The following is a 25,630-nucleotide window of genomic DNA, read 5'->3' on the forward strand; positions in this document are numbered from 1 at the left end:
CTGTGACAGGCTGCTATGATTGTGCTGGGTGTGCTAACTTGAGATTTAGATGGCACAGGCACACCTGGGCACGGCGGGCACATATACACTAGGGGTGTGCCTGAATATAAATACAGTATTTGACAAAGTACAAATAGTGAGTTTTTTAAATTTGTTTGTTGAATATTTGTTTCATACAAATATTTTTAAAATTATTAGTTTTCGGGAAGAACCATGTCAAATACCAGTACGCAGGTCAGTTACATCAATATCTCAGTCTCTCTCTTCTGCTCCTCTGTTATGTCTATCAGCAGGTCTCAGTGAAGGGAGTCACATCCACCTGCTACATGACGCACATTTCCTAATGGACATCACTCCTGGAGTTGGGGGTGTTCCCCAGAGATAAAGCTGAGCTTACTTTTGATGATCACAGCAGGAGACACCGGAGCTTGGTGTTCAGCACTGAAATTATGTCATTATAGTCCAATGATTCAGTCAGTTTTCTTTCAAAGGAGAGCAGGGCCAATGAGTTCAGTCTGTATGTAATCATTGATGCACTGATGCCAGTTTTTATCAGTTTTTATCTGTTTTATCAGTTTTTATTAAGAATCTTTTAACAATACAGGTTGTTGCTCCTGAATTAGCAGCCACATACATGGTGTTACTACTTGGCACCTGTTGAGGAGAAACTGGCGCAGGGGTAGATGTCTGAATTCTCCTCCTTCAGCTCCTCACAATGTCTTTTTATGACTGCTTTGTTTCACTGTGTTTTTTATCTTAACCTACATTAAAAGCAGCTAGCTAGCGGACAGTAGGCTTCTGTTCCTCTGTGCAATGTGCAGGCTGCACACTGAGTGAAAGAGGAGGGGCTACACACAATCTGGCATTTGTGAAATGCACTGCCACTCAAAAATTCTGACCTATCAACGTCATCATATTGTAAACAAGAAGTAAGAAAAACTAATTGTTTTATTTTTATTAGTCACATAGTCAGTCAGCATTGCTGGTGCGTTATATGGTCTCATTTATCCCTTTAAGTGCCATACAGTAAGGTAGCTGTTAATTTGGGAAAAGGAGAAGAAAAGGTATGGCCCCTCACTTGTCAAAATTCAACTTATGTCCCCCTACTTTTCCAGTTTCATAATGTCCTCACTAAAATCTCTAAACAATCTCCTCTTACTGTACAGCTGCCAAAATTAATATGAAGAAGGAGATAGGAGTTGATCAACACACATTAATACACTTTTCTGAATCCACTTCAGTTATTGACCTGCACTCACAGAAACAAGCTTTTCAAGCAGCAGCTAGTTATGGGACCTTTTTCCCTTTTTTGTTGCCACCTTCTCTGTGTTTGTTAGGTTGAATTTTTTTATTGGTTTTTTTTGGTTGTGTTGTTTTGTTTTGATGAGAAAGTGCAGAGAAGCAGCGAGACGGCGACCATAAATGACAGCAAAGCGCAGTAGAGACTGTCTTTATTTATGTAACTTACCAAATGTATGTGTACTCATTTAATTTCAGCTCAGTGTGAGAGTCTTTGCTGCTTTTTGCTGTCATTTATGGTCACGCTGCTCTCCTCTGCTCTCTATGGTTCACCGTGGGTGGGGCTGAGCCCTTGGTGTGCGTGCAGCACACACAGGAGAGACAGTGAAGCAGGTGAAGTACTCGAGCTGACAGCAACTACACTTGTTATGTTACTGTAAGTGCAATAAAAGCTTCTGGAGTAAAAAGCCAAGAAGAGCAATTTAATTTAATCTGCACAAAGGATGGACAGACAGCGTGGAGAGGGAAGGGTGCACAGAGCAACTATTTATTCATTGAATTAAAACGAGCTATATCAGGTATCATTGTCAGGATATGAGATTTTGGTCATATCACCCAGCCCTACACACACACTCCTGAAACCAAACCTACATGCTTGATCATATACCAATTACTTACTTGCTGAAATGATCTGGTCTCAGTATGTGTATCTAGAAGCTAAGCATATGTAGATGTATGTGATGTGTTCATGCTGCAGGACACATGCTCCTCCATGTGATATAGTCTGGATCCTGCTGTCAGCCATCTTTTGCTTTCCTGTCCTCACATGTCAGGGTTAAACGTGTCATTTACACATCCGTGTCATTTAGTCTGTTCCTTCATTTAGTGACATTCTCTAAATATTGAACTAATGTAAACATTCCCATTTATTGTGACTTGTTCCCATGCTGAATTGTCCTTTCTGTGGAATCTACTGAAAGTAGAATTCTGCTCATCATGCAAATGTTTGAGATTGTGTTGACCTGCAAACACAATCTCAAACATTTTCAAAATCTTTGTGAGACTCTGAGAACACTTTGAAATCATAGAGAGTTTAAATTTTCATGTTTAGATGAGATCTGATAATATAATTAATGCATTCATAAATGTTCTTTGTATGATGAAAAGTAGCAGAGTAACCAATTTTTTTCTCCCTTTACTATTTTCACAAGCTTTCTGTCTGTTGGTGAATTACTAAGTATCTGCATAAATCCTCACATGTTTTTACATGCCTACAGTGACCTATGTTAGCATTCAGCCAAGGTCTTCAACCTGTCAGAGGGCAGAGAAGCTGATTTCTCTACAGCCTCTGGAGAGTTCTGCTTTGATGATCTCATTTGAAGTTCAGCACTTCTACAACATGAATAATTCATGCATTAGTCATAGTGGTAGTTGTGGGAGTAGAACATACTGAAGCAACATTCATATTTTTCTGTGAATAAAGGTAAAATAATTAAATAACAATCATTTCTTTCCCTTTTTGTGCAATAATAATACAGTTGTGTAGATTTGGATCGGTTTCCGGTTTTGCTGGTCCGGTACAGAGCAAAAGCTTTGGGCTTTATGCAGTGTGTCTGATTATGCCTTTTTATATTGGACCTGTGTAGTTGGTAGAAAAGAAATGAAGGGAAATGAATTCAGGGGAGGGGGCAGTGCTTGGGTAGAGCATGCAGGAGGCAGGACATGAGGCACAAAGTATACTGTGTAATTCAGCGTTTTTAAGCTTTTCACCAGAAATAAAACCGCTATTATTTTATGAGAAATCTCAGGAAGTCGTCTCTTCCATTAGCACTAGCTTCACAGTGGAACGTTCAGGCCCAGTGAAAACAATGCAGCTTAGCTGATGTGATACACATCAGCTAAGCTGCATTGCTGATGTGTATGATAGAAACATCATCAACAGGCCCGCTCACTCACTGTGAATTTTCTGGAAAATGACCCTCTGTCAGAGTCCACGTAATGTCCGGTCCAACTTGTTCGGACATTTGCATTTACACATAGTTCCTCTAGGTAACATCTGGATAGCTTCATGGTTGTAGTTCATGTGTGAAAGGGGCTGAAGTGAGCCATTATGAAAAGATTTATGTCGTCAGTGGGTTAAGGAAGAAAGTATTGAGAGACAAAAGATGAAATGATGTCAGAGTGATTTTTGAGAATTTAGAAATCTATAACAGAAGCCTGTGTTACTAACTGGGTCGTCAGTTTGAAAGATGTGGTTGATTAGTGAGGAATGTAGGATCCAGTGTTTCTGGATCTTGAAACTTAGGGAGTAAAGGCTCTGCTTAATCTATTTCTTGTGAATCACCAAACTTTATAGAAGTGACATAGTAAATCACTGGAGAGCCCTTTAAGTCTCAAAGGATGTGTTCACAAAATTTCGTATCTGTATTAAAATTAAAATAAAAAAATCAATCCCCACAGACAGTTTAATTGAACAAATTGAAGCCTCACTGTTTTCTGATGCGTTCTTGTATTTGCAAGTTATTGTTAATACAAACTGGACATTTCCTGCTGCTGCATATTAAAGGCTTTCTTATCTGTGAACCACAAGAAGGATTTTTTTTGGCCATAGTTTGTTTACTGCTGTTTGTGTGAAGCAAAAATATGTCATCAACAACCCTTTTTGCTGTGTGTTCATGTTGCATGGATATAGGTTTTTACTTACAGCTTTGCTTGGTATGGTATCCCAACCATATGGAAACATGGCAGTGCTTACTTACTTACTTTCAAACTTCCTATCTTCCAGTCTAAATTGAGGATTAAAATGATGGAGTACTTCAAAAGGAAGTGCCTGGATTAACCAACTGAGCATGTAGGTTTCCAGCCAGCCGGCCTCTTGATGCAGATCAGAACTGAATGTGTAGTGTTGTGAAACAGCAGCACAGTTAACCACATTTGAAACAACAGGAGGTGATGGATTGTTGTACATCCACACATTGTCCCGTATTGTTCCGCCACTTTTGTCTCATTGACCATGCTGGGCTTTTTTGCTGCGGTTGTAGCAAACTACTGATTGGATTTGTTAGAGGACAAAGATCCACGTTCTGTGTGAATATGTGGAGCTTTGCAATACAGCCCGAATGTTGGCCAAATAATCTTAAATGAGCTGAGTATTACAGTGGGTGTGATTATTTAAACTCTCACCCACTGTACACTGTCTGTCTACACTACACTGCATTATTCACAACTGGAAATGCCTCAATATGATTTGTCAGCCCTCTTTCCATCACTGTGAATCTGGCCAGACTACTTTATGCCCCACAGATTGGAGGAATTTTTACAGTCCACCACCACCACCCCATGCTGTCCCTGATTGGCACAATTTACCACAAACGTAATACAGTTTCTTCTCAGAGTCATAACTCTGTCATATCTAAACACACATCATCTTGCTGCACCTTGCTGCAACCAGTGACACCACTCTTCGCAGTGGTGTCAGGATCTCTGATGTCCATCAAGGACAGACATCTATAAATCCATGTAGAAATCATATAAATAGGTGCGCTATAAACTTCATCAGATCTCTTTTCTCAAAATCATCAGATTCAGACTTTGTCTTCAGGTCAAAGTATTCAAGGTGATTGTTGACTGTACAGCAAAGCAGAATGACTTTTCATGATGCAGATCTGCCAGAATGTAAATGAATAGCCTAAACAAGGAGGTGTAGAAAGTTTTAAGTTCAATACTCAGACACTTTTCCTTCAGTTTCACCACTAGTTGTGGTAGTTGTGCAGTGCAGGACAAAGCTGACGGATATTCCACAGGTGTTATTTTTACCTGGTGATCCTCATGAGGCCTGCAGCACTGTGTTTAAACAGACATTTCACAATAGACAATGAATTTATTTTAATTTGCACCTCCTCCCATTGCATGCACAATCCCCTTTAAAAAATGCAATGGGGCCTCAAGAGCTAGTATGGCCTATAATCTGAACACAGATATTTTTGTGACATAAGCAGATACAGATAGTACATAGTAGTAGACAGTAGTAACTTTGCGCATGTGTGAACTAATACACACATTCTTTCAATCATCATGTCTTTGCATTTCTAAGTTTGATGTAATGTAATGTCACCTGCAACATGTTAACTGTTTGGACATAAATAGTTTTCTGTGTATAGAAATGTGGGAGAGGAGATGTCTCTGTGGCGCAGCTGAAAGAACGTCTTCTCACAATGCTGCAATACATTATTTCTCTGTGTACACACCTGCTGTTTTACATTCAGTCACATTTACTGGTACTAAACTAAATTTAAATTTACTGGTGCTCATTGGCCAGATGTCAAATATCCGTTTCTTTGACACCTGCATATGTTTGGAGTTAGTCACCGTCCTACATTCTTTCAAAGCACTGTTCTCCTCGGATTAACAGGATATCTGCCATGATGTACTATTACAGCAATGCTAACAGTTAGTTGGAAAAAAAAACAAAACAATGCATTGAACTGAAGAATAAACAATGGACAACAAAGTTGCACATAAAGTGTAGCAGTAATAATATCCATCATTTTCATCATCATAACTTAACAAATAAGAAACTTAGACAGCGATGTACCAAGCAGACAGTGCTTTACAACAGTGGTTCCCAGCCTTATTTATCCGATATACCGCCCACAGCCCTATCAAGTTTGGCTCAAATAAACCTTCATCACACCCTTTGACTACTGGCTACTCATGTGAATCCATACATGACATAGTATTCCAGGAGGAAGCAAGTCATTTTCACATGAAAACAAAGTTTTAGAAATAAGACTGTGTAGTGTATATGTAGTCTTAGTCACAACATTGGATGTCCAGGTGTTGGAACTGGCCTAGGGCAATGACAACTGAGCTGTGTCCAGTGTAGTCAGCCTATTTAGCTGAAAGAATGATGTTATTTGTGGAAATAAAGTACAGTACAGCTCTAAGTACAGGTGTGAACACACCCAAGACACATTGAAGACACACTGAGATCCGATCACTCAGACCACATTCGGAGGTGGTCTGGGCCACGTGTGACCACAGTCACTCAGCAGTGTAAATGCAATGCATCCTGGACCACACTGAAGGACCGCCTACTCAGCTGACGTTCTCTATTTTCCGGCAGACTAGGAACAGGAAGGGCATTGCTGCCTCCCAGTCTGTGAACCCTCTGTCCAAAGCTGTGTTCGATTTCTTTGATAACAGGATAAAGAAATGCATTATTTTGTTTTTCCATTTTTCATGTGAATTAAAAAACGTAATCCCATTTTTTCCTCTTTTCTCTCTCGTTCCCCTAACCCGTTTTCCCCCGCCAGCCAGTCAGATGTAAGATGAGTCGGGTGCTTAGACCTCGCCCTCTCTTTTCCATTTTCCATTTTAATATCCAACTTTCCACAAATAGAAAGTTAGAATAATTATACATTGATCTGACGAACAAAAAATACAATTTTAGAAAATTGAATTCGATTTTCTATTTTTCATTTTTTATGTGGAAAATTCACCTGACAAGTGTTACACAGACCTGCAGGTTCAGTAAAGCCAGATTTCTTCATTTCTGCCTGTCTCTGACTCAGTGCAGTTAACGTTCATTCAGCTGCTGAAGAAATATGAGGCAGCATGTTGAGCAGATTGACATGGTTGTTAATGTATTAATGTATTTTATATCTGAGATTATATTTTTTTTCTTGGTAAAAGCAGAGTGACAGACAGCAGGATGAAGTAGTTGCAGATGGAGCTGCAGAAACAGCATCCAGGATGAGGATAGTACACTGGGTGAGGACATAGTTTCAGTTCAGCATCATGCTTTTTCCACAGCTGATCTGTACTGATGAGCACTCACTGGGTTGTGCATATTTTCTTTACAGTCACCAGACACCCAGCCCGATCTGAACTGAAAGGTTCTCTGTGATCACAGTGAATGGTGTTTCCTTGGACTGGTCTCATCTTTCCAGTCCTTCAGTGCATCAGTGCAACATGGTGAGGAATGTAACTTTTAGTTCCAATCCCAATACACCCTTTTCCCCTACCACTTGCCCCTTTTCCTCCGTTTTACACATTCATATGTAGGGGTAGGGATGTCCTGGTTCTTGTTGAGATAGAGGGGAAGGGTGAAGTGCCAGGGCTATATGGCCCTGCAAACGGAGGTTTTTCAGAGGCACACTCCAAACTGAGCGTCACGAGAAATCTCATGAATAAATCATAAATGAAGATTTAAAAATTATGATAACCATCGGATCATTTTGGTCTAATGTCATTTCAATGTATTATAGACCTTTTCTTCATTACAAACATAACAAAAAGTCGCTAGTCGTGTGTGTGTTGTTAGTATGCTCATGTCTCTAGCTAAATAGCTAACGTTATAACATTGTTTTAAGGTTGACTTGTGCATGACAGTGCCGCATTTTGACATATTTACATGTCACATTTTCCCCTTTTGATGGAATATGATGCCTGAAATTTACCTTAAGTCCAGCAGCAAAGTTGCTGCGTGTTACCGCTCCTCTAATATCAGTGCACACTGGCAGGGTAGGAGCACGGGTTGCTGATAATGATGACTTTCAAGGTCTTGAAGTGTTGTCCCATTTCATAGGGGAATATTTCAAACACTACCCCTTGTAACTCTGTTCCAAGGGGTGAGGGGCACTCAAAAAAGAGGGGTAAAATGAAAATAAAGAAATGGGATTGGCCCTTATTGCTGTCGGTATATAAACAGACACTTTATGGTCATTATTACACAATCAGCCATACTGATTTCTGTCCCTCCAGCATCTGTCCAGACTTTTCTGGTCATCCTCCTTGACCTCAGACCTCCATACATCCCTTCCCTGGTCAGACTGCAGCCTCAGCCCCCAGCTCTGGCAGGACTACAGTCACTCAGACTTTTTGTTTGCCATGTCTGTATTTACTTTGTGTATTCATCAACAAGTCAGTCATATTGGCTCTGTCATGTATGATTTGATCAAATGTATTGAATTATAAGCCCAATAAATGTCTTGAATCTGTCAATTGTCTGCCTTGATTAGTAGTGTGAATAACATTCAGTGATCTTTACACACTTTACACACTATATAATGTTTATCAAAAATGACAAAGTTAAGAAAATGTATGTATTAAAAGAAGAGATCCTAATAATATTTAATAGTGACCATTAGTTAATAGTAATGGTCATTGTCACTCTGGGCCAGGACACTGCTGAAAAAGATTGTCAGTGTCATCTTAGTGAGGCTTTCCAGGTTAAAGAATGGTTAAGTAAAAATAAATGAATTTATAAAAACAATAATAATAATTATGTCTTTAAATGGTAAATATCATAAGTGTTTCATGGTCAGACCACCTTTTATTGAAGTCAGAGCAGTCCTACATTTTGCAGAACATAATTTTACTGTATGACTGTTTGAAACATTGGGAAAGATCTGAAAAAGACTAATGTGGACAAATCTGTCATTAATTTCTTTCTATTTTTTACTGTTATCAAAATTATATTTACATGGAACACATTGATAATGGTAAATTAAAATAAATCAATAACTACAGGAGTAAATTTGACATATGTACTATATATATATATATATATATATATATATATATATATATATAAACATACACAGTGCTGCTTGAAAGTTTGTGAACCCTTTAGAATTTGTTCTATTTCTGCATAAATATGACCTAAAACATGATCAGATTTCCACTCATGTCCTAAAACTAGATAAAGAGACATTAGTTAAACAAATGAGACAAAAACCTTACACTTGTTCACTTATTTATTGAGGAAAATGATCCAATGTTACAATGTGCATGGCAAAAGTATGTGAACCCCTAGGATTATCAATTCATTTCAAGGGGAAATTACAGTCAGTTGTTTCAATCAATGGGATGACAATCATGTGTGAGTCTGGGAGGCCCTACCTTATTTAAAGAAGAGAAATTTGGGTCTTCACTGTCAAACTCTGAGCTTCACTACACAGGTTAGTGGAAGTGTATCATGGCTCAAACAAAGGATATTTCTGAGGATTTTAGAAGAGTTGCTGATACACACCAGGCTGGAAAGGGTTACAAAATCATTTCTAAAGAGTTTGGACTCCACCAGTCATGTACAAATGGAGGGCATTCAACACCATTGTTACCCTCCCCAGGAGTGGTCGAACAACAAAGATCACAACAAGAGTAGGTGTGTAATAGTCCGGGAGGCCACAACGGACCCCAGGGTAACGTCTAGGAAACTAAAGGTCTCTCTTGCAGTGGCTACAGTCGATGTTAATGAGTCCACCATCAGGAGAACATTGAACATCAATGGTGTGCATGGAGTTGCAAGGAGAAACCCACTTCTCTCCAAAAAAGAACATTTCTGCCGTTTATGGTTTGCTCAAGACCACATGGATAAGCCAGAAGGTGATTAGAACAACGGTCTGTGAATGGATGAGACCAAAACTGAACTTTTTGTCTTGAATGAGAAGCGTTATGATTACAATGAGCAAACACTGCATTCCAGCAAAAGAACCTTAACCCATCTGTGAAAGATGGTGGTGGTAGTATCATGGTTTGGGCTGCTTTGCTGCCTCTGAACCAGGACAGCTTGCAATCATCGATGGAGCTATGAGTTCTGAATCGTACCAGCAAATTCTACAGGAAAATGTTATGGTATCTGTCTGTGAACTGAAGTTCAACAGAAAGTGTGTCATGCAGTAAGACAACAACACTGAACACACAAGTTGTTCTACCAAAAGAATGGTTAAAGCAGAAGAAAGATAATGTTTTGGAATGGCCGAGTCAAAGTCCTGACCTTAATCTTAAAGAAATGCTGTGGAAGGACCTGAAGCATGTAGTTCATGTTGAAAAGCCCACCAACATCCCTGAGTTGAGGCTGTTCTGTAAGGAGAAATGGGCTAAAATTCCTCCAAGCCAATGTGCAGAGCTGATAAACAGTTACTGGAAACGTTTGGTTGAAGTTATTGCTGTAAAAGGGGGTCACACCAATTACTGAAAGCAAGGGTTCACATACTTTTGCCTCCCACAAATATGTAAGACTGGATAATTTTCCTCAATAAATAAATGAAAAAAATGAAAAAAACATTTTTTTTGTCTCATTTGTTTAATTGGGTTCCCTTTATCTAGTTTTAGGACTTGTGTAAATATCTGATCATGTTTTAGGTCACATTTATGCAGAAATACAGAAAATTCCAAAGGGTTCACAAACTTTCAAACAGCACTGTATATATATACATGCATCCCTGTTTAGTCACTACTCAACAACAACAGACTTTAACATGCATGTGGTCGCCAACACAACACAAACACAGCACCATCCAGGAGGCTTGTATGCACAGGGACAGCAATTTCTACCTTGAGCCTGAACCAGATCCAGCAACAGCTTCTTCCCAGCAGCAATCAGAGTAGTTGCTAAGGACATTCATACTGTTGCGAAACATCGATATGTGATAAATTACCCAATGAGAAATAGATTACCTAATGATTAACCTGGGTGATAACAAATTACTATATTTATGTAATATCATTTCACATCTGTTGCTAGGCTAAAAAAATCTTTATCATAACGCTTCCCCACCGACTGATCACTTCTGATTATAAACACATACAGACATCAAAGCCTATGCAAATTGTATGAATCTGTAGCATAGTACATGAAGACTGTAATATCATGAATGAACTGGATTTCACAACAGTATGAATGTCCTTAGCAACTAATCTGATTGTTACTGGGAAGAAGCTGTTGCTGGATCTCGTTTGGGTTCAGGGTAGAAGTTGCTGTCTCTGTCCATACAAGCAACCTGGATGGTACTGTGTTTGTGTTGTGAAACCCACTTTCTGTCAGACACTGTCACAGGAGGTGAACCTCAGGAGGACTTCAGGTGGTGTTCAGAACAGTGGCAACATGCATGTTGAAGGCTTTTTTTGTTGAGCAGTGACTAAACAGGGATGCATGACCAAGTACAAAGACGTGGCTGAAAATACTGGTATCCTTCAACCCTTTTTTAAAAGAACTAAATTTTTCTCTGTATTAAGTTGGAACTGACAGAAGTATATGATATCCATCATTCTTTATTTCACGTTGAATATAACTGAAACTTTGCTTTTGAATTTACAACTGTATATTATTTAATACAGTAAAACAAATTAAAATGGCATGGCCAAAATATTGGTACCCTTAACTTAACATTTTGTAGCACAGCCTTTTGAGGCAATAACTGCAGTTAGGCGCTTTCTTTAACTCTGAATAAGGTTTCCACACTTCTCCACTGGTAGTTTGGCCCACTCTTCTTGAGCAAACTGCTCCAGTTCTTTCAGGTTTGATGGGTGCCATCTCACAACTGCAAGTTTCAGCTCTTTCCACAAATGTTCATTGGGATTTAGATCACTACTCATAGCAGGCCACTTCAGAACAGTCCAACGTTTTCTTCTCATCCAATCTTGGGTGCTTTTGGATGTATGTTTGGGGTCATTATCCTGCTGGAAGACACATGACTTGCGACTAAGACACAGCTTTCTGACACTGGGCTGTATGTTTCGCTCCAAGATGCCTTGATAGTCTTCTGATTTCATTGTGCCCTGTACAGATTCAAGGCACCCAGTGCCTTTTTTCTGTAAGTTGCTGAGATGAACTGGCTGATTCAGGAGAACTACCGTTAGCTGGCTAACGTTTCCACTCCGTTTCAGATTACGAGTTTGTGATTGGCGCTAATCATCAATTAGACTTATGTTATTTACATACACACAATATAGCTAGTCCACATTTCTTAGAATAAAACCTGAGTATCACTACAAACAATCAAACCACGGACATAACGTGACAACCTTACATACAAACAGGAAGGCAGTCTTCCGGGGGAGACTGATATGCATTGTTTTAGCAGTGGCTAAAAGGAGAAGCTAAATGGCTCAGCAAATCCAATAGCTAATAGGAAAAGGACAAGCAGCAGGGAAATGGAAATGCAAATGGGAGAGGGAATTGCACATTTAAATTACTGATTAAAAGCTGTATTCTTAATTCAGTTTGTAAATTCAGTTATTTATTTCACTTTTTAAAACTGCTTTTTCTAATTGATTTTGAAATTCCATTATTTATTTAGGAATCCATTAATGTACTTTTAAATTATGTACTTATTGACTATTTTAAATTTGTTTTTGTAAATCCCTTCTTAATTTTAACAATTTATTGATGGATTATTATTTCATTTGTAAATTCTTTTAATTTTCCTCTTTTTATTGCTCATTAAAATATTAAATAACGAATTACTTTGTAATTTAATCTATTTCTATATGAATTAATTAATTGATTTTAAAGTAATTTATTAATTCCTATTTTCATTGTACAATTAGTTATTAATTAAAGAAATGCTCTATTACTATTTTTGTGAACCTTGTGGTCCTCATACATGAATGGCTGTTGGCAATGGAAAAAAAAATTAAGAAGTAATCCAAATACATGTAACTGTGCTGGACTTGTAATGTAGTATAGATGGACAAGACCCATAGATTTTATGTCAATCACATAATTCACACACTGTAATCAATTAAAGGACCATACCAGTGTTTTTGCAAGTTTTAAGCCTAACTATAAATCATGTATACTTTATACTGTTTTCCAGTGCATGATATTTAATACAATTTTAATACATGTTAATGTATTACATGTTAATACATGTAACATATTATTGTTGCATGGTTATGGATTCATTTTACACGTGTGCACTGGATCACCACACAGCAATAACGTAGTTTTCACAGAAAATGTGAAAGAATTAAACACGTCAAGCAAGTTTCAACAGGCACCTACTTGATATTTATATTGCATGACAATGAATGAAAACTAGTGTATGCTGGCAACGATATGAGATAAAGCACTGCAACATTTTTAAGGGGTTGGCCAGCTGTAGTTAATGGGCTAAAACTAGCCAAAGAACTGGTATGATCCTTTAATAATAAATGACTTAAGTCGCTGTAGAAGACAAATCTATTATGTTAAGTTCTTTTCATACATTTAAAGATGTTTTACAATACATTCAATTCAATACATGTCGTATATTTGCCCATCCCTGGTAAAAAATCAGGTTTTTAAGCTCCAAGCAGTATTTGCATAAGAAAACCTACTATAGATAGTATCCATCTGGGTCCGTAGTCCAATGTGAGGACACCTGTACCGCTGAAACCAGACCCGTGTCCATGTCAATGAGATGTCGGTGTCTTTTACCTCTCTCCTCATATAGAAACTGTTCTCCTCTGGGTTGAAAGGATGTGGCAGAGGTTAAACAGCTGCCAGAGCTGATTCTCCTCTTGTTCTCTGAAAACTGTCTTCAGCCTTCTCATTGGGATACTTATACTGTAACACTGATCTCGTTGTATTTTACCACAGCTGAACCACGAGTTGCCCCACATGATGCTGCAGAGGAGAATGGCCAGCTCTGCAAGAGGATGTTAATACTAATGCTTTGTCTTGGTGATAGGGTCATAGGTATTCTAAACATCTGGTAGACTACAGAAAACCCACCTTCACAAGAAAAACAGTGTCTCTTTGGATGCAGGGGTGAACAGTCTGGACTAGAATCGACAAACACTTTACAGCCCGTATAAATACAACAGACTACCAATTATAAATGTACAACCACCTTCCTCATGAGAGCCTTACTAGAATTAAGCAGGGATGAGCACAAAACCGAGACAGTTAAACAAAGATGAATCTGTGACAAAATAGTTTCAATGATCACTTACTAGCTTGCTCTAGAGCTTTCGACTTATTTCTGGCTTTTTGTGTACACAGTTTCAGTCATGAATCTACATAGTTTTATGCCCTAGGTGGGGCATTAAATCAACATGTGATTAAGTTTGATGCAACCTTTGCTGCCTCTACTGACATATAGTTATGTTAACCCTAACTGTAACCCAAAATGTAGTCATCCTTCATTTGTATGCATTGCTGCACATTTTACTTAGTATGATTTAGTATTTATTAAAAAGTTTTTAGACTGGTTAAGAGAGTGAAAATATCGGATTAAAGTTCATTTGAAATATTTCTGGGCATGACAATAATTCTGTTGGCTAATTATGACATTGTAATTCAGCATAGTTCCCAACAGAGATAAATGTGAATACATTGTCAACCTCAGCTGTGATAAGAATCTCAAGGAGGAAACTTGATGGATTCCAGCATGGCCACAGAGTGCCTGGTCAAAAAGTAGCCCATTACAAGAGGCTGTGACTCTGCAGCCTGTGGGTTTGTTGCTGTTTTTGTGAATGACTGCTTTTCAACACAACTGGATTTTCAACATGACTGGATTTCCAACTTTTTGTGATAGCTCTTCCCCACAGTGTGTCTCATTAAGAAGAGGCAGAAATTGCCTTAATAGAGTAAAAGCAAAAGAAAAGATAATCAAGCACAGGTTAGAAGGTCACAAGGCTCTTCTACTTGTTTAAAAACCTTTCTTTCCTGCTTTGTGGTTTAAAATAATTGTACACAGAGCTCATCAGGGCTTCCTTGCTTCCCAGGAAAGTCACTGCAAAATATGTCATTAGTTAACAGTTACATTAACTTTCTTAGAGCAACTCTGTGTAACTTTTGAAAGGAGAATGAACACATCGTCACTCTTGAAAATAGTTGAACCTGAATTCACAAGTAATAAATGAAACCTTGCTCAGTTCAATACTCCATTTTAGTTCTAACCCAAATCTTTGCTTGTTTTTAATTTTTCAGCTCATGGTATGTGTACTTTCCATACATGCATTTTTTGCAAGTTAGGCTATTCAGAAATGCTATCATTCATCTGGGAAGTACATTGGAAAACACTTACAGTGATCATGGTGGTGATCAATTGCTTGTATGGATCAAAAAGCTCGCACAATTGTTCCTATACAAATGCTGTTTCATTAATTCGCTTATAGTAATCAAGTAGTCCACTTACAGTTTTCATTTTTGGTATTTTCATACATGAAAAGATATGGAAAAAAATGTAAAACTATAGTAATTAATCATTTTTTTTAAACTTACTCCCATGATACACGTATGATATGCAATTATCGGCTGCTGCACCATTATCAGGTGTTGGGGTGCACCAGTGCAGGTTTCTGCGGAGGTGTGGGCGTGTTTATTTGTAACCACCATGAAACAACCAAAAAATAACGTTTTAATTCTCTCATTCACCAGCTTTCTTGCTAACAGTGCTCGCTCTCCTCATCCACTCTCTAGCTCGCACAACCACTGCTTCTCTCTCTCTCTCTCTCTCTCTCGTCTTTTATAAAATGAGTCAGGAAGCCAACAACAAAGCCTAACTTAACTTTTAATGTTATCAAACGAAGAGAAATGTCAATGTCACCCCCTCCTAGTAATGTTTTTGTACTCCCTCATGGCGGGGTTGTACAGCTCTAATCAACCTGATTACCAGCTGTGGTTGGCCACTGCAGGATTAGGGGTTGCGTTTCTCCAAAGGTTGATTCTGGTTCAACTTTCTCGCTGTGGGCCACCGTGGCCCCCAGCCCTCAGTCCCGCAGCCTAAATGCACAACCCATCTGCTTCCAGCAGGTTACCTGAGGCTGGTGCTGTGTGCACATTGAAATGACAGGAAAAAGAAAGTCTCTAAATGAAAAACGTAGTCTCCTTGAAGCTTATGACACACTGCAAAAAATGAGTGTGATGCAGCAGCGAAACACCCAGTATTTGAAACATCTGTACTGTATTTTGAAACAGTCTATAAAATTAGGTAAATAGCAAAGCTGCCTGTTTCATTACGTTATATTCATGTAATAAATATACAAATGTCAATTAGATGGTAATCTGCATGAGAAATAAAGAAAAAGAAAAAAAAACTGTTATAATAATCATCTGCTTATAGTGGATCAATTTGACCTGGACAGACGTGATCACTATAAGCAGTTTCCACAGTATTATTGATGTTTTAGGATACTTTTTATGGAGAAAAACAAAAAAATGGAAATTGAAATGTAAGTTTTTGTTTTGATGACCAGAGGTTTTCAATACAGCACAAACGTCCATATATGAATGGCTAGAGAAGGCTGTCACAGTTCCTGGGATATAAGAACCATGTTGATGGGACATTCTGAGTCTTGGTGACGTCATAAAATGTATTGACAGTGCCAAACAAAGAAAATACAAAAACACCATTTTATTTAATTATTTTATCACTCTTATTGTTTGACATATATTTTGTATCTGATTGATAACAAGTTTCAAAGTCACGTTCTTACGAGAGAAAATTGTTTCTTTTTCATTATAGCAACATATTGTGTTTGCTTCTCAACACTTCCAGTGTACATGCAGACATAGAGGTTGCTGTAACAACATTGACTGGGGTACTTTTACCGTAGAAAAAGTCAGAAATGTGATGGTTCTGATCCAAGATCTCAAGTTACAAAGAGCATCTTTTTTCCACGATTTCAAAGTGGATTTACTGATGCTGATCCTTAACAGGTCATAGAGAAACATTCATCTTTGTAAAGGGTAGGCTGATTTTTACAGTGTGTGTATGATGTCAGTGTGTTCTGGTTGGACAGAGATGTGATTTTATTAAGGAACAAATTTTCAGCAAATGGCATCCCTCAGCTGTCAGGCTGCAGTCAATGCTATTGCCTCTCTTGGTATGGTATGGCTAATGATTCTTTTACTGCAGTCACACTACATTTTAAAATGAACAAACATCCTGTAATTACCACTTCTGGTCACTGTAGCAGCTATTTTCTGATTCCAAGCCACACATGAATTGCCACATAGTGAACCTTGGGGCCAACTTTGCCCACTTGGTAATTCAGCTTTGCCTAGACACTGAAGTAGTAAGGATGGATTACTGGGAACAGGGGCCCAAGCATCCAGTGGGACTCTAACCAAGAACCTCTGTTTAAAGTGATGGTTATTAACCTTTTTTTTCGGTTTGGAGACAAAGGGCTCAGTCAACAGTAGGGATGCGGTGTCTCTTCATTCATGCAATGTTGTGTACTTAGCTGTGTTGTTTCTAAACCGTGGTCTCTGCTGTTGTTCTGGTCTAGTCCCCTCTGCTACTTATTAGCTGCAAATCCTCAGTTTATCCAGCTCTAGAGAAGCTTTCCTCCCAACTTGGAATGAAGCCTTTGCTTCTCTTTCAGTTGGGTCTTGTATTGTCAAAGTATTTGTTCTGTCTTATGGGTCATTGAGTATGGGGCAGTAGAGGCCAATAGAGTGGGATCTTATTAGATGCTCCCATCAAGCACAAGTGTGTTTTAGTTGTCAACCATGTGTGAACTTGTTTTTTCAGCGCTGCATTAACTTCCTCTTCTGATTATTTTGGACAAATTAAATGCTTTAGAATCTACATTAAATCAAGGAGGCAAATGTTCCTAAATTAAAATATCTACTCTATAATGGCACAGATTTGATGGAAGCCTTCCAGTCACCAAATTTAAACATCATTTTTTATGTGGGATGCGAGCCATCTATAGGTGGGTTGTGACATGATATCTGGATTTTTTTTTTCTCTCCTATAGTGTCTCTTTTACAACATATTGCTTATGTTTTGTGTTTGCCTTTTGTTGACATTTCTGTTTTCTGTTTTCTCTCAACCCAACTGGTCAAGGCAGATGGCCGCCCACCAAGAGCCAGGTTCTGCTTGAGGTTTCTACCCATTAAAGGGAAGTTTATTGCTGTCGCCTAGTGCTTACTCATGGGGGAATTGTTGGGTCTCTGTAAATTGAAGAGTATGGTCTAGACCTGCTCTTTTGTTGTGACTTGGCGCTATGTAAACAAAAATTGATTGATTGATTGATTGATTTTCTCCAGAGGTATTTTAATGCCTGTTTTTAATGGCTAGTATTTTAATGCCTAGTTTTCTCATGACTTGTCATATACTTATATCATATACTATATGTGCATGGCTGTTATGAATCCATCCATGGATTAGTACATGTGTGTCTCTTCAGAATAGTTTAACTTCAGCCCCTAATGATGTATTTACACTGCCAGGTTTGTCAAGCTTTCTGGATGCCTTAGGTTCTATTTCTGTGATTTTAAAATATCTAGCATTATGAAGCATACCCCTGTACACTGTGATATATTTGATTTGCAGGGTTCTTTCTGACTCTCACTCCTCATGTGGAGTCAGCTGGCACTGTTCCAATTCCAATTACCCAGGGAGCTTTAGAGATAAATATTTATGTCTGACTGAGACACGTGGGACTCAGCTTATTTACACAGTGTATGAACCTGTATGGAGTATTTAGATAGCTCTTTGTGAGTTACTCATTGAGTTAGCTCATTGACAATGAGCCTGTCCAGATTTCAGCAGGCCCTTCAATGCATCTGGCTGTGCAGGAGAAAACCACACAAAGGGCCAAAGTCAAGTGCATGTGACAAATGTTGCAGATGGCTCCATTTTTTCTTCCATGTCAGAGCAGTGTGTTGTCTACGGGACAAGCTCTCCTGTGTATCCTGGCTGTTGAATGAGCCAATGTTCGAAGTGGGCCAGTATGGCCTTAGTTTACCTGCAGGGTGATAGATGACACTGGTCTCAGTCACTGCTCTGTTCCTGTTTTTATTCTGGACTTTGCCTGTGTGAGACCATCCCTCTTTTCTCTGGAGTAAACAAGGATGAAGTAATCTCCCACCATGGGAATGTCTTAATTCTTTAATTAATTGTCAAATTATTATTTCAACAAATCCCAGCCGGCATTTCAATGTTAATTCATGGGTGAATCAATGTCGTGGATCATGGTTGAATGAGCATTGAATTTTGTTTCAATTTTGAAAGCTGAATCAACGTTGATATCACGACATTGTTTCAACGTCTTACTTTTCAACATGGGTTAATTAAGGTCTTGTGTCAATACTGAATCACTGTTGGAATTTTGTTTCAATTTTGAAAGGGGAATCATCATTGAAATTGCAACTTTGTTTTGTCCTATTTTTCAACACAGAATAAACTATAGATTGTAGGGATGCACAATGTTGGATTTTTTGCCAGTTGCCAATGCCGCTGCCGATACATGCACATATTTTTTCTCCAGCTGGCTGAGGAGACTATTATGCATGCAAGTACTAAGTATGATCAAGAAACACAATATATGAAGGAAGAACTGAGGAAGACTGGAGTTCAGAAGTTCAGCATTAAAACTTAAATGAACCTGCCAAGTGGGTCGAGCAGTAACAAGTTTTCTTTGAGTTTATTAGTGTAGGATTTAATCTCAGGTCCACATTCCGGAGCAGAAGGTGGCGGTAATGCACCTAATATGCTAGTTGCCAACCACCGTTATAAACCAAAAACAAGATTTTTTTTTTTCAAACAGAGTGATACATCTTGGGCTCTTCTCATTTCTCTATTTTGTGCCTCCTAGTCTCCTCTCACCTCCATCCTCCTGCTTTTAAGTGCTTCACATAATAAAATATATAAAGCATATATATATTTGTGTGTGCGCGCATTTGTTAAATAAAATATAACAATGTATGACATTCATACATTCTTATCATATCATTCTTGAACACTCTTATGCTCATCTGTCAGAGATCATAAAATACAGCAGTAGGCTATAACAAAACAATGGACAGATGATGCAACTGTACCGCATGTTATATTTATGACATGACAACTCCAGATGTCTCATTTTGTTAAATGCTTGTTGCCTCGACTTCTCTTTCCTCGTGTCTCTTCCTTGCCTACTCCGCTCGCATCTCAGGTGGGAGGGACCAAGATGTGAGGAGAGGAGGCGAGGAAAGGAATGGAGGATGTGCAAACTGAGAAATGAGAAGAGGGGCCTGTCAGCCGAGGTGTTTCCTATCTTTGCAGCCAAACATAGCAGCTCCTTCGCTGACTGTTTCACACTGATGGTTCCGGTGCTTCTTCTGCAGGCTTCACTCAAACTGCCCGTCAGACCAGCTTCTTCTTCCCACTTTAACCTCAATAACAAACCGGGGCTGGGAGCTCTGGTTGGATCCACACGGAGAGCCAGGGGTTAACGTTAGCTGGGAGGCAAGTGGAGGCTAGCTGGCTGTGCTTCCCTCTGGCCATGCTGCGGCTAACGCTCCGCTAGCCTCTCAGCTAACAGTAGCCCTGGCTCTCCATCTGGATCCAGTTTTCTATTCATGTTAAAGTGGGAAGAAGCAGAAGGTCTAACGGGCAGCTGAGTGAAGTGGAGTCTGCGGAGTAAGCACCGGGACCATCAAGATGAAACAGTCCGTGGAGGGAAGCACAGTAAGGCAGTGGAGGAGAAAGCAACAAATTGGCCTCTCATAGTCGGCAGAAATGTTCATTTCTGGCTGATGCCGATATTTCATTTATTGGCCGATACCAATGATGTGCCGATATTATCATGCATTCCTAATAGATTGTGTTTCATTTTCATTCTACTCTGTACACAATTGTGCATTCAATTATATTATAATCATAGAAATCCGGTTTTAAAAATGTTAAACTCAGTGCTCAATCCACATGTTTGCTGTCCTCATACACAACCTGTCTTGTTGACAAGCAGGCGCATTGGTTGATTTGCACAGATTAGACTCCTGGTCCTCTACTAGTCAAGAGAACTACTCTATCCTGACTCGCTCATTAGTAACCCTGATGCTGACCTTCCTTTGATACAAGTTTATGGATATGCATTTAGTGAAGGTAAACTGAAGTAAATGAAATTGTTTTCCATAGTTTGGGGGCAGCAATTAAATCACTCAATGAAGACATGAAGAGTTTTATTAATGCAACTTTCTTTGTGACTTCACCAGAGGTATGTCATCAGAAAGACAACATAATACATTATAACACATTAAAACCTCTGATCTTCAAAAAATGTTTAACTTCACAGGTGCAACAAATTGGGCTTGTGTGGCTGCGATCAATGCAATAACAGTGGTCACAAGTTAATCTACCAGAGGTATTTCAAACCCCAAAGATAATATGTAGTTGTTTTTGCTCCAAATTGGCTATGTGTTTGAGTGTATGAGTTGTCCTCAAAGCTGCATGGCTCAGTGGTGTAGCACAGTGCACTGTACGTTTTCCTTTAGATTTAACATCTGGTGTTGAACCCCAGGTGGAGAGCTTTTAGTTTGAAGAAAATACATCAAAATATGATTAAGAATGTTTCTGATCCCACAGTTTCACTAAAGTCACTTAACTCAAGGAAGGAAGAAATCCATTAATTTCACATTGTGTTTTGATCTTGAACGTATTTTTTTGGATGTTTTGGTGAAAAAGTGGGAACTTCTACATAGCCTAAACTGAAGTATAAAAAAAGAAAACTGACAGTAATACTTTTTTACATTTTAGCAGTTTTCACTCACCCGCAATAAAAAGAAGTCTACCATACAGTAAACTACTGAGGATCAGACACATGTCATTGTAATTTGGATGATTCTTTTGAGTCAAATGCTAAAGTGTGATAATTTTAAGTGTAGGGGGTATGGAGAGACATTACTTAAGCAATATGACACGAGAGGGTGTGCTTTACCCTTATTGTTGGCACGACAGTGATGCGGTAAACATCACTGAAGTGCCAACAATAAGGTAACGCCTGGGACACACTGGATGCGTGAGCAGCGCGTGTGCATCGCGGAACCTCTTGCTTTTCATTTCGGCGCCCATGCTAACAGGTTAGAGCAGACACACAGCCTGCTCAGACACACAGGCCTGCAGCCTTGTGTGAGACATGCGTCTCACACAAGGCTGCTGCGTCGATTCATCTAGAGATTCGAGGTCTCGCCTATTTTTTCCGCGTGATGCACGCGGTTCTCAGCAGAAATAGATAGGGAAAGCGATAGAAAGGTAGGTCTGCCAGTGGCAGAAGTGCCACAGCAGACACGCTTCCAGTGTGGATGCTTCAAGCGTGAGAGACGCAGCAGTTCAGCGAAGCACACGCACTGCTGAGGTTCACGCATCCACTGTGTCCCAGGTGTAAAGCACACCCTTGAGTGTAATATTGTGATTATACATTTACCAACAAATAAAAGATATAAACTAAATTTATTCATATTGTGAGGCAGTTCGCTCTAAAAATTGTTTCTTATGAACTGAATATAATTCTCTGTGATTTGCTTTATGTCAAGAATCTGCTACATGAATAAGGTGATTTTATGTGCTTGTATTTGAACTGAACAGAATTTGTTTTTCCTTTTTGTTTATTACTGTATTCCTATAATATGTCATGACTCTACGTTATATGTTTGTAGCTCCCTCTGCTGGGATGGACCTATTGTGCCAGTTGTGGATGTCTATAATTAATCCCACCTATGTTGATTGTGTAAATTGCCAGAACACATGCTGAAGAAGGGCGTCTTGCCCGAAACCTCCTTCTAGCAATTAAAAATAAGTAAACTAGATTTGCTGTCCTAGCCTTTTTTATTCATTTTCACTACTTTAAGGATTCAGCACCCTGCTTTCTTATTGTGAGTTGAACGTGTTGTATCATATTTTCCATAAACCATCAATAACCTAATTAAATCAGATGGATAGCCTAGTCTATGAAATTATGAGTGATATAAAATCATAATCAGGCATTTGCAAGGTCAGCTATGTTTCCTCTCTGTGGTTGGAACATCTACTGTCGCCATGAGAAACGCCTGATGTTTACACAAAGGTAACCAGTTAACGGGAAAACCAGTTGATTTGTAACACCTGTCTGAGGAGCCTCAACTAACCGAATCAGTCACTAAATGGTAGTGTAGCTAACAGTAGCTTTGCTGACATTAGCTACATTAAATTCCTAACAAAGGTATCGTAGTAAACTTTTGGTGAAATCTGCTCAACATTACAAAGGGATGCATAACATTAACCAGCATTATATCTAGCTAACTTAGTTGCCGTGAAAGGTGGAGGCGTCTTGCTAACAAGTTAGCATTAGCCGCATGTTACTTAATGTAAGCTAATGATAGCTTCTAAGTTAATGCTGGCTATCATTTACTATTCCTCCAAACACATCACATATTCAACTTTGAAAGTGCAATGTGGTTTTGGAAGACTAACATCAACGTTACCTAACAGCGCACATTGTTTGTCTCCTGACCACATTATATAAATTAGCTAATTTAGCTGGCAAAATGTTGCATTTTATTTATAAATATATATATATATATATATGAAATAATGCCATGCCTTTCAAATATTGACTTAATTTACCTTTAAAAGTTGTGGCATACAGTGTCATTTTATCTCTCTGCCATGCTCTCTCGCAGTCTTGCTGTATCTGTATCCAGATATGAAAAGGGCATGATGGTGCGCAGAGATGTTACACTACAGTCTCGTGTAACCTTGTGAGATTAACTCGCCACTTGGGTCTGTGTGGTCTGGATGGAACAGAAAAATAAAAATAGGCTTGATAATGTTATATATTTTAATGTGAGATATCTATATTATATCTAAAATATAGAACACAACTTTATATATAATAACAGTCATTTATAATATATAATAATTATATATACACACACACACATTATTTTATATAATAACTTTATATAGCACTTTTTAAAACACACAGTTACAAAGTGCTTCACATATAGGATAAAATACACACATACAAATGCAAGTATACATACATACATATATACATACACATACATATGCCTGATACATAGACAAGAAATAAGCACACAGCTATGATAATCAAAACTAAAGGCAAACAGAGTATTGATAAAAAGGCTAATCTATTGAAATTAGTTTTCAGCATCTGCTTAAAAAAACACAGATTCAGCAGATCTGACGGAATGGAGAAAGCTGTTCCACAGTTTAGGAGCAACAACAGTTAAAGCACGGACACCTCTGGATTTAAAATAGGAACGAGGAACAGATAAAAGGCCTTGATCAGATGATCGTAGAGGCTGACAGCTAGAATAAGGGCTCAACAACTCTGATATATATATTCAGGGGCCAGGCCATGCAAGGCCTTCTACGTAATTAGTAAAATTTTAAAGTCAATTCTATGTTTTACTGGAAACCAGTGAAGTGAGGCAAGAATTGGGGTGATATGGGACTGACGATGATGTTTCTTGTTAAAGGTTCTATATGTAGAATTGTGAAGCAATTTACATGTATTAATCGTTTTTTTCATTGCCAATGAGTGAACAGGTAGTAATAGTCATATGTCATAGATGACTTGCTTTTGTTGTGATGCTCCCAAACTATCCCACAATCAATCCTGCCACCTATGTCATCGGCACATCAAAATCCAAGATGGCAGTATTTGCAAAATGGGCTATTGCCATTAAGTTTGTACCCTCTCTGAGAACTTTATTAGAAACACCTGTGCAATCTAATGCAATCCGATACAACACCTCTGCCATACTTTTACAAACCTTACACAGTAAGTAAGTGCTAAGCATGAGCAACAATAGTCAAAATGTCTGAACAGAGACAGAAAGGAGTCATAGTGCCTGCTATGCTGTTTGACAACAATGACCAGGTACACCAAAGATGGATATCAAGATTGTAAATATGCACAAGGTCTCACTTCAGAAAACTCCAATGAATTACTCTATTCGATATTTCTATACAAAGACTATATAGCATACATTTAGCCTACATTCATGCATGATTCAGCCATAACCTAAAGATTTCTGGTTTTCATGTTTCACATCACAGGTATCTGGTTGACATTCATCGATCAGAAAGCTGCATGTGTGAAACCATAGTAACCAGCAATGGAGCACTGGCCTACAGTGGCCTGGGTCCTGGTGCTGACCGTCATCCTGGATCTTCTGAAAGCCGTCCACACCAGAGACTTTACTGAACAAGATATCATCTACCTCCACCCCTCAAGTAAGTGTCCACTTTCCAACAGCACATAACATGTTATTAATATGTTGTGTATACAAATTTGTCTGGAGGAGTTTTCTTGTGTGGCATCTGTTTCTCTTTGCTCTACCTCACTACAGTGTTAGTTGTCAGCAGACACACAGCCTAATGATGTTTCTCCAAAATCTCACATTACATTCAGTGACATGTGAATGACATTACTGATAATATTATTGATAACACATTGAATCACATTAATAGTTGTATTTTGACAACATACATGGAAGGTGATTTGTAAATTGGTCCCCCATGGTATGGGCAAATTTTTTTCCCTTATCTTGGCTTAGCCTAATCCTGCCCCATGTTATGTAAGAAGGGGCATCAAATATGAATGGCTTGTTGAATCACAGGAGTACAGAGCAAGCCAGCCCACTCCAAACCATGGATGTATAAAGAGAACTGGATACAGGAAGAACACCAAGCTTTGAAGCAAATTTGACATAGTGGCCAAACCGTGTAATTACCACGTCACATGAGGCACACTGGCCCAAAAAGACTTTTTCCCATAGACTTACATTGTGAAAGAGAGGTCTGTTAATCAGCAGATACATTTTTTTGAGCGTCACAACCCCCGCGAAATGATTTGTCTCACTATCAGAATTAAATCCATTCAGTCCGATCACATTTCA

The 25,630-nt window shown here is 38.7% G+C and overlaps 1 protein-coding gene across 8 annotated transcripts in view; it reads left to right on the plus strand.

The window, feature by feature from the left end:
- lypd6 (LY6/PLAUR domain containing 6) overlaps positions 1 to 25,630 on the plus strand; it is a 66,589-nt gene that overhangs the window by 17,753 nt on the left and 23,206 nt on the right. The window contains exons 2-4 of one of the 8 annotated variants that reach the window (XR_006098875.1): positions 6,934 to 7,011; positions 7,104 to 7,215; positions 8,005 to 8,244. Coding sequence is in view for 6 of the 8 variants with exons in the window: in XM_042427025.1 (XP_042282959.1) it covers positions 24,848 to 24,965 (118 nt within the window). In the remaining 2 variants the exon portion in view is untranslated. The other 7 variants (XR_006098874.1, XM_042427030.1, XM_042427029.1 and 4 more) reach the window with 7 other exon arrangements.

The sequence above is a fragment of the Thunnus maccoyii genome, chromosome 11, assembly GCF_910596095.1.
Source record: "Thunnus maccoyii chromosome 11, fThuMac1.1, whole genome shotgun sequence".
In the NCBI taxonomy this organism is placed as follows: Eukaryota; Metazoa; Chordata; class Actinopteri; order Scombriformes; family Scombridae; genus Thunnus; species Thunnus maccoyii.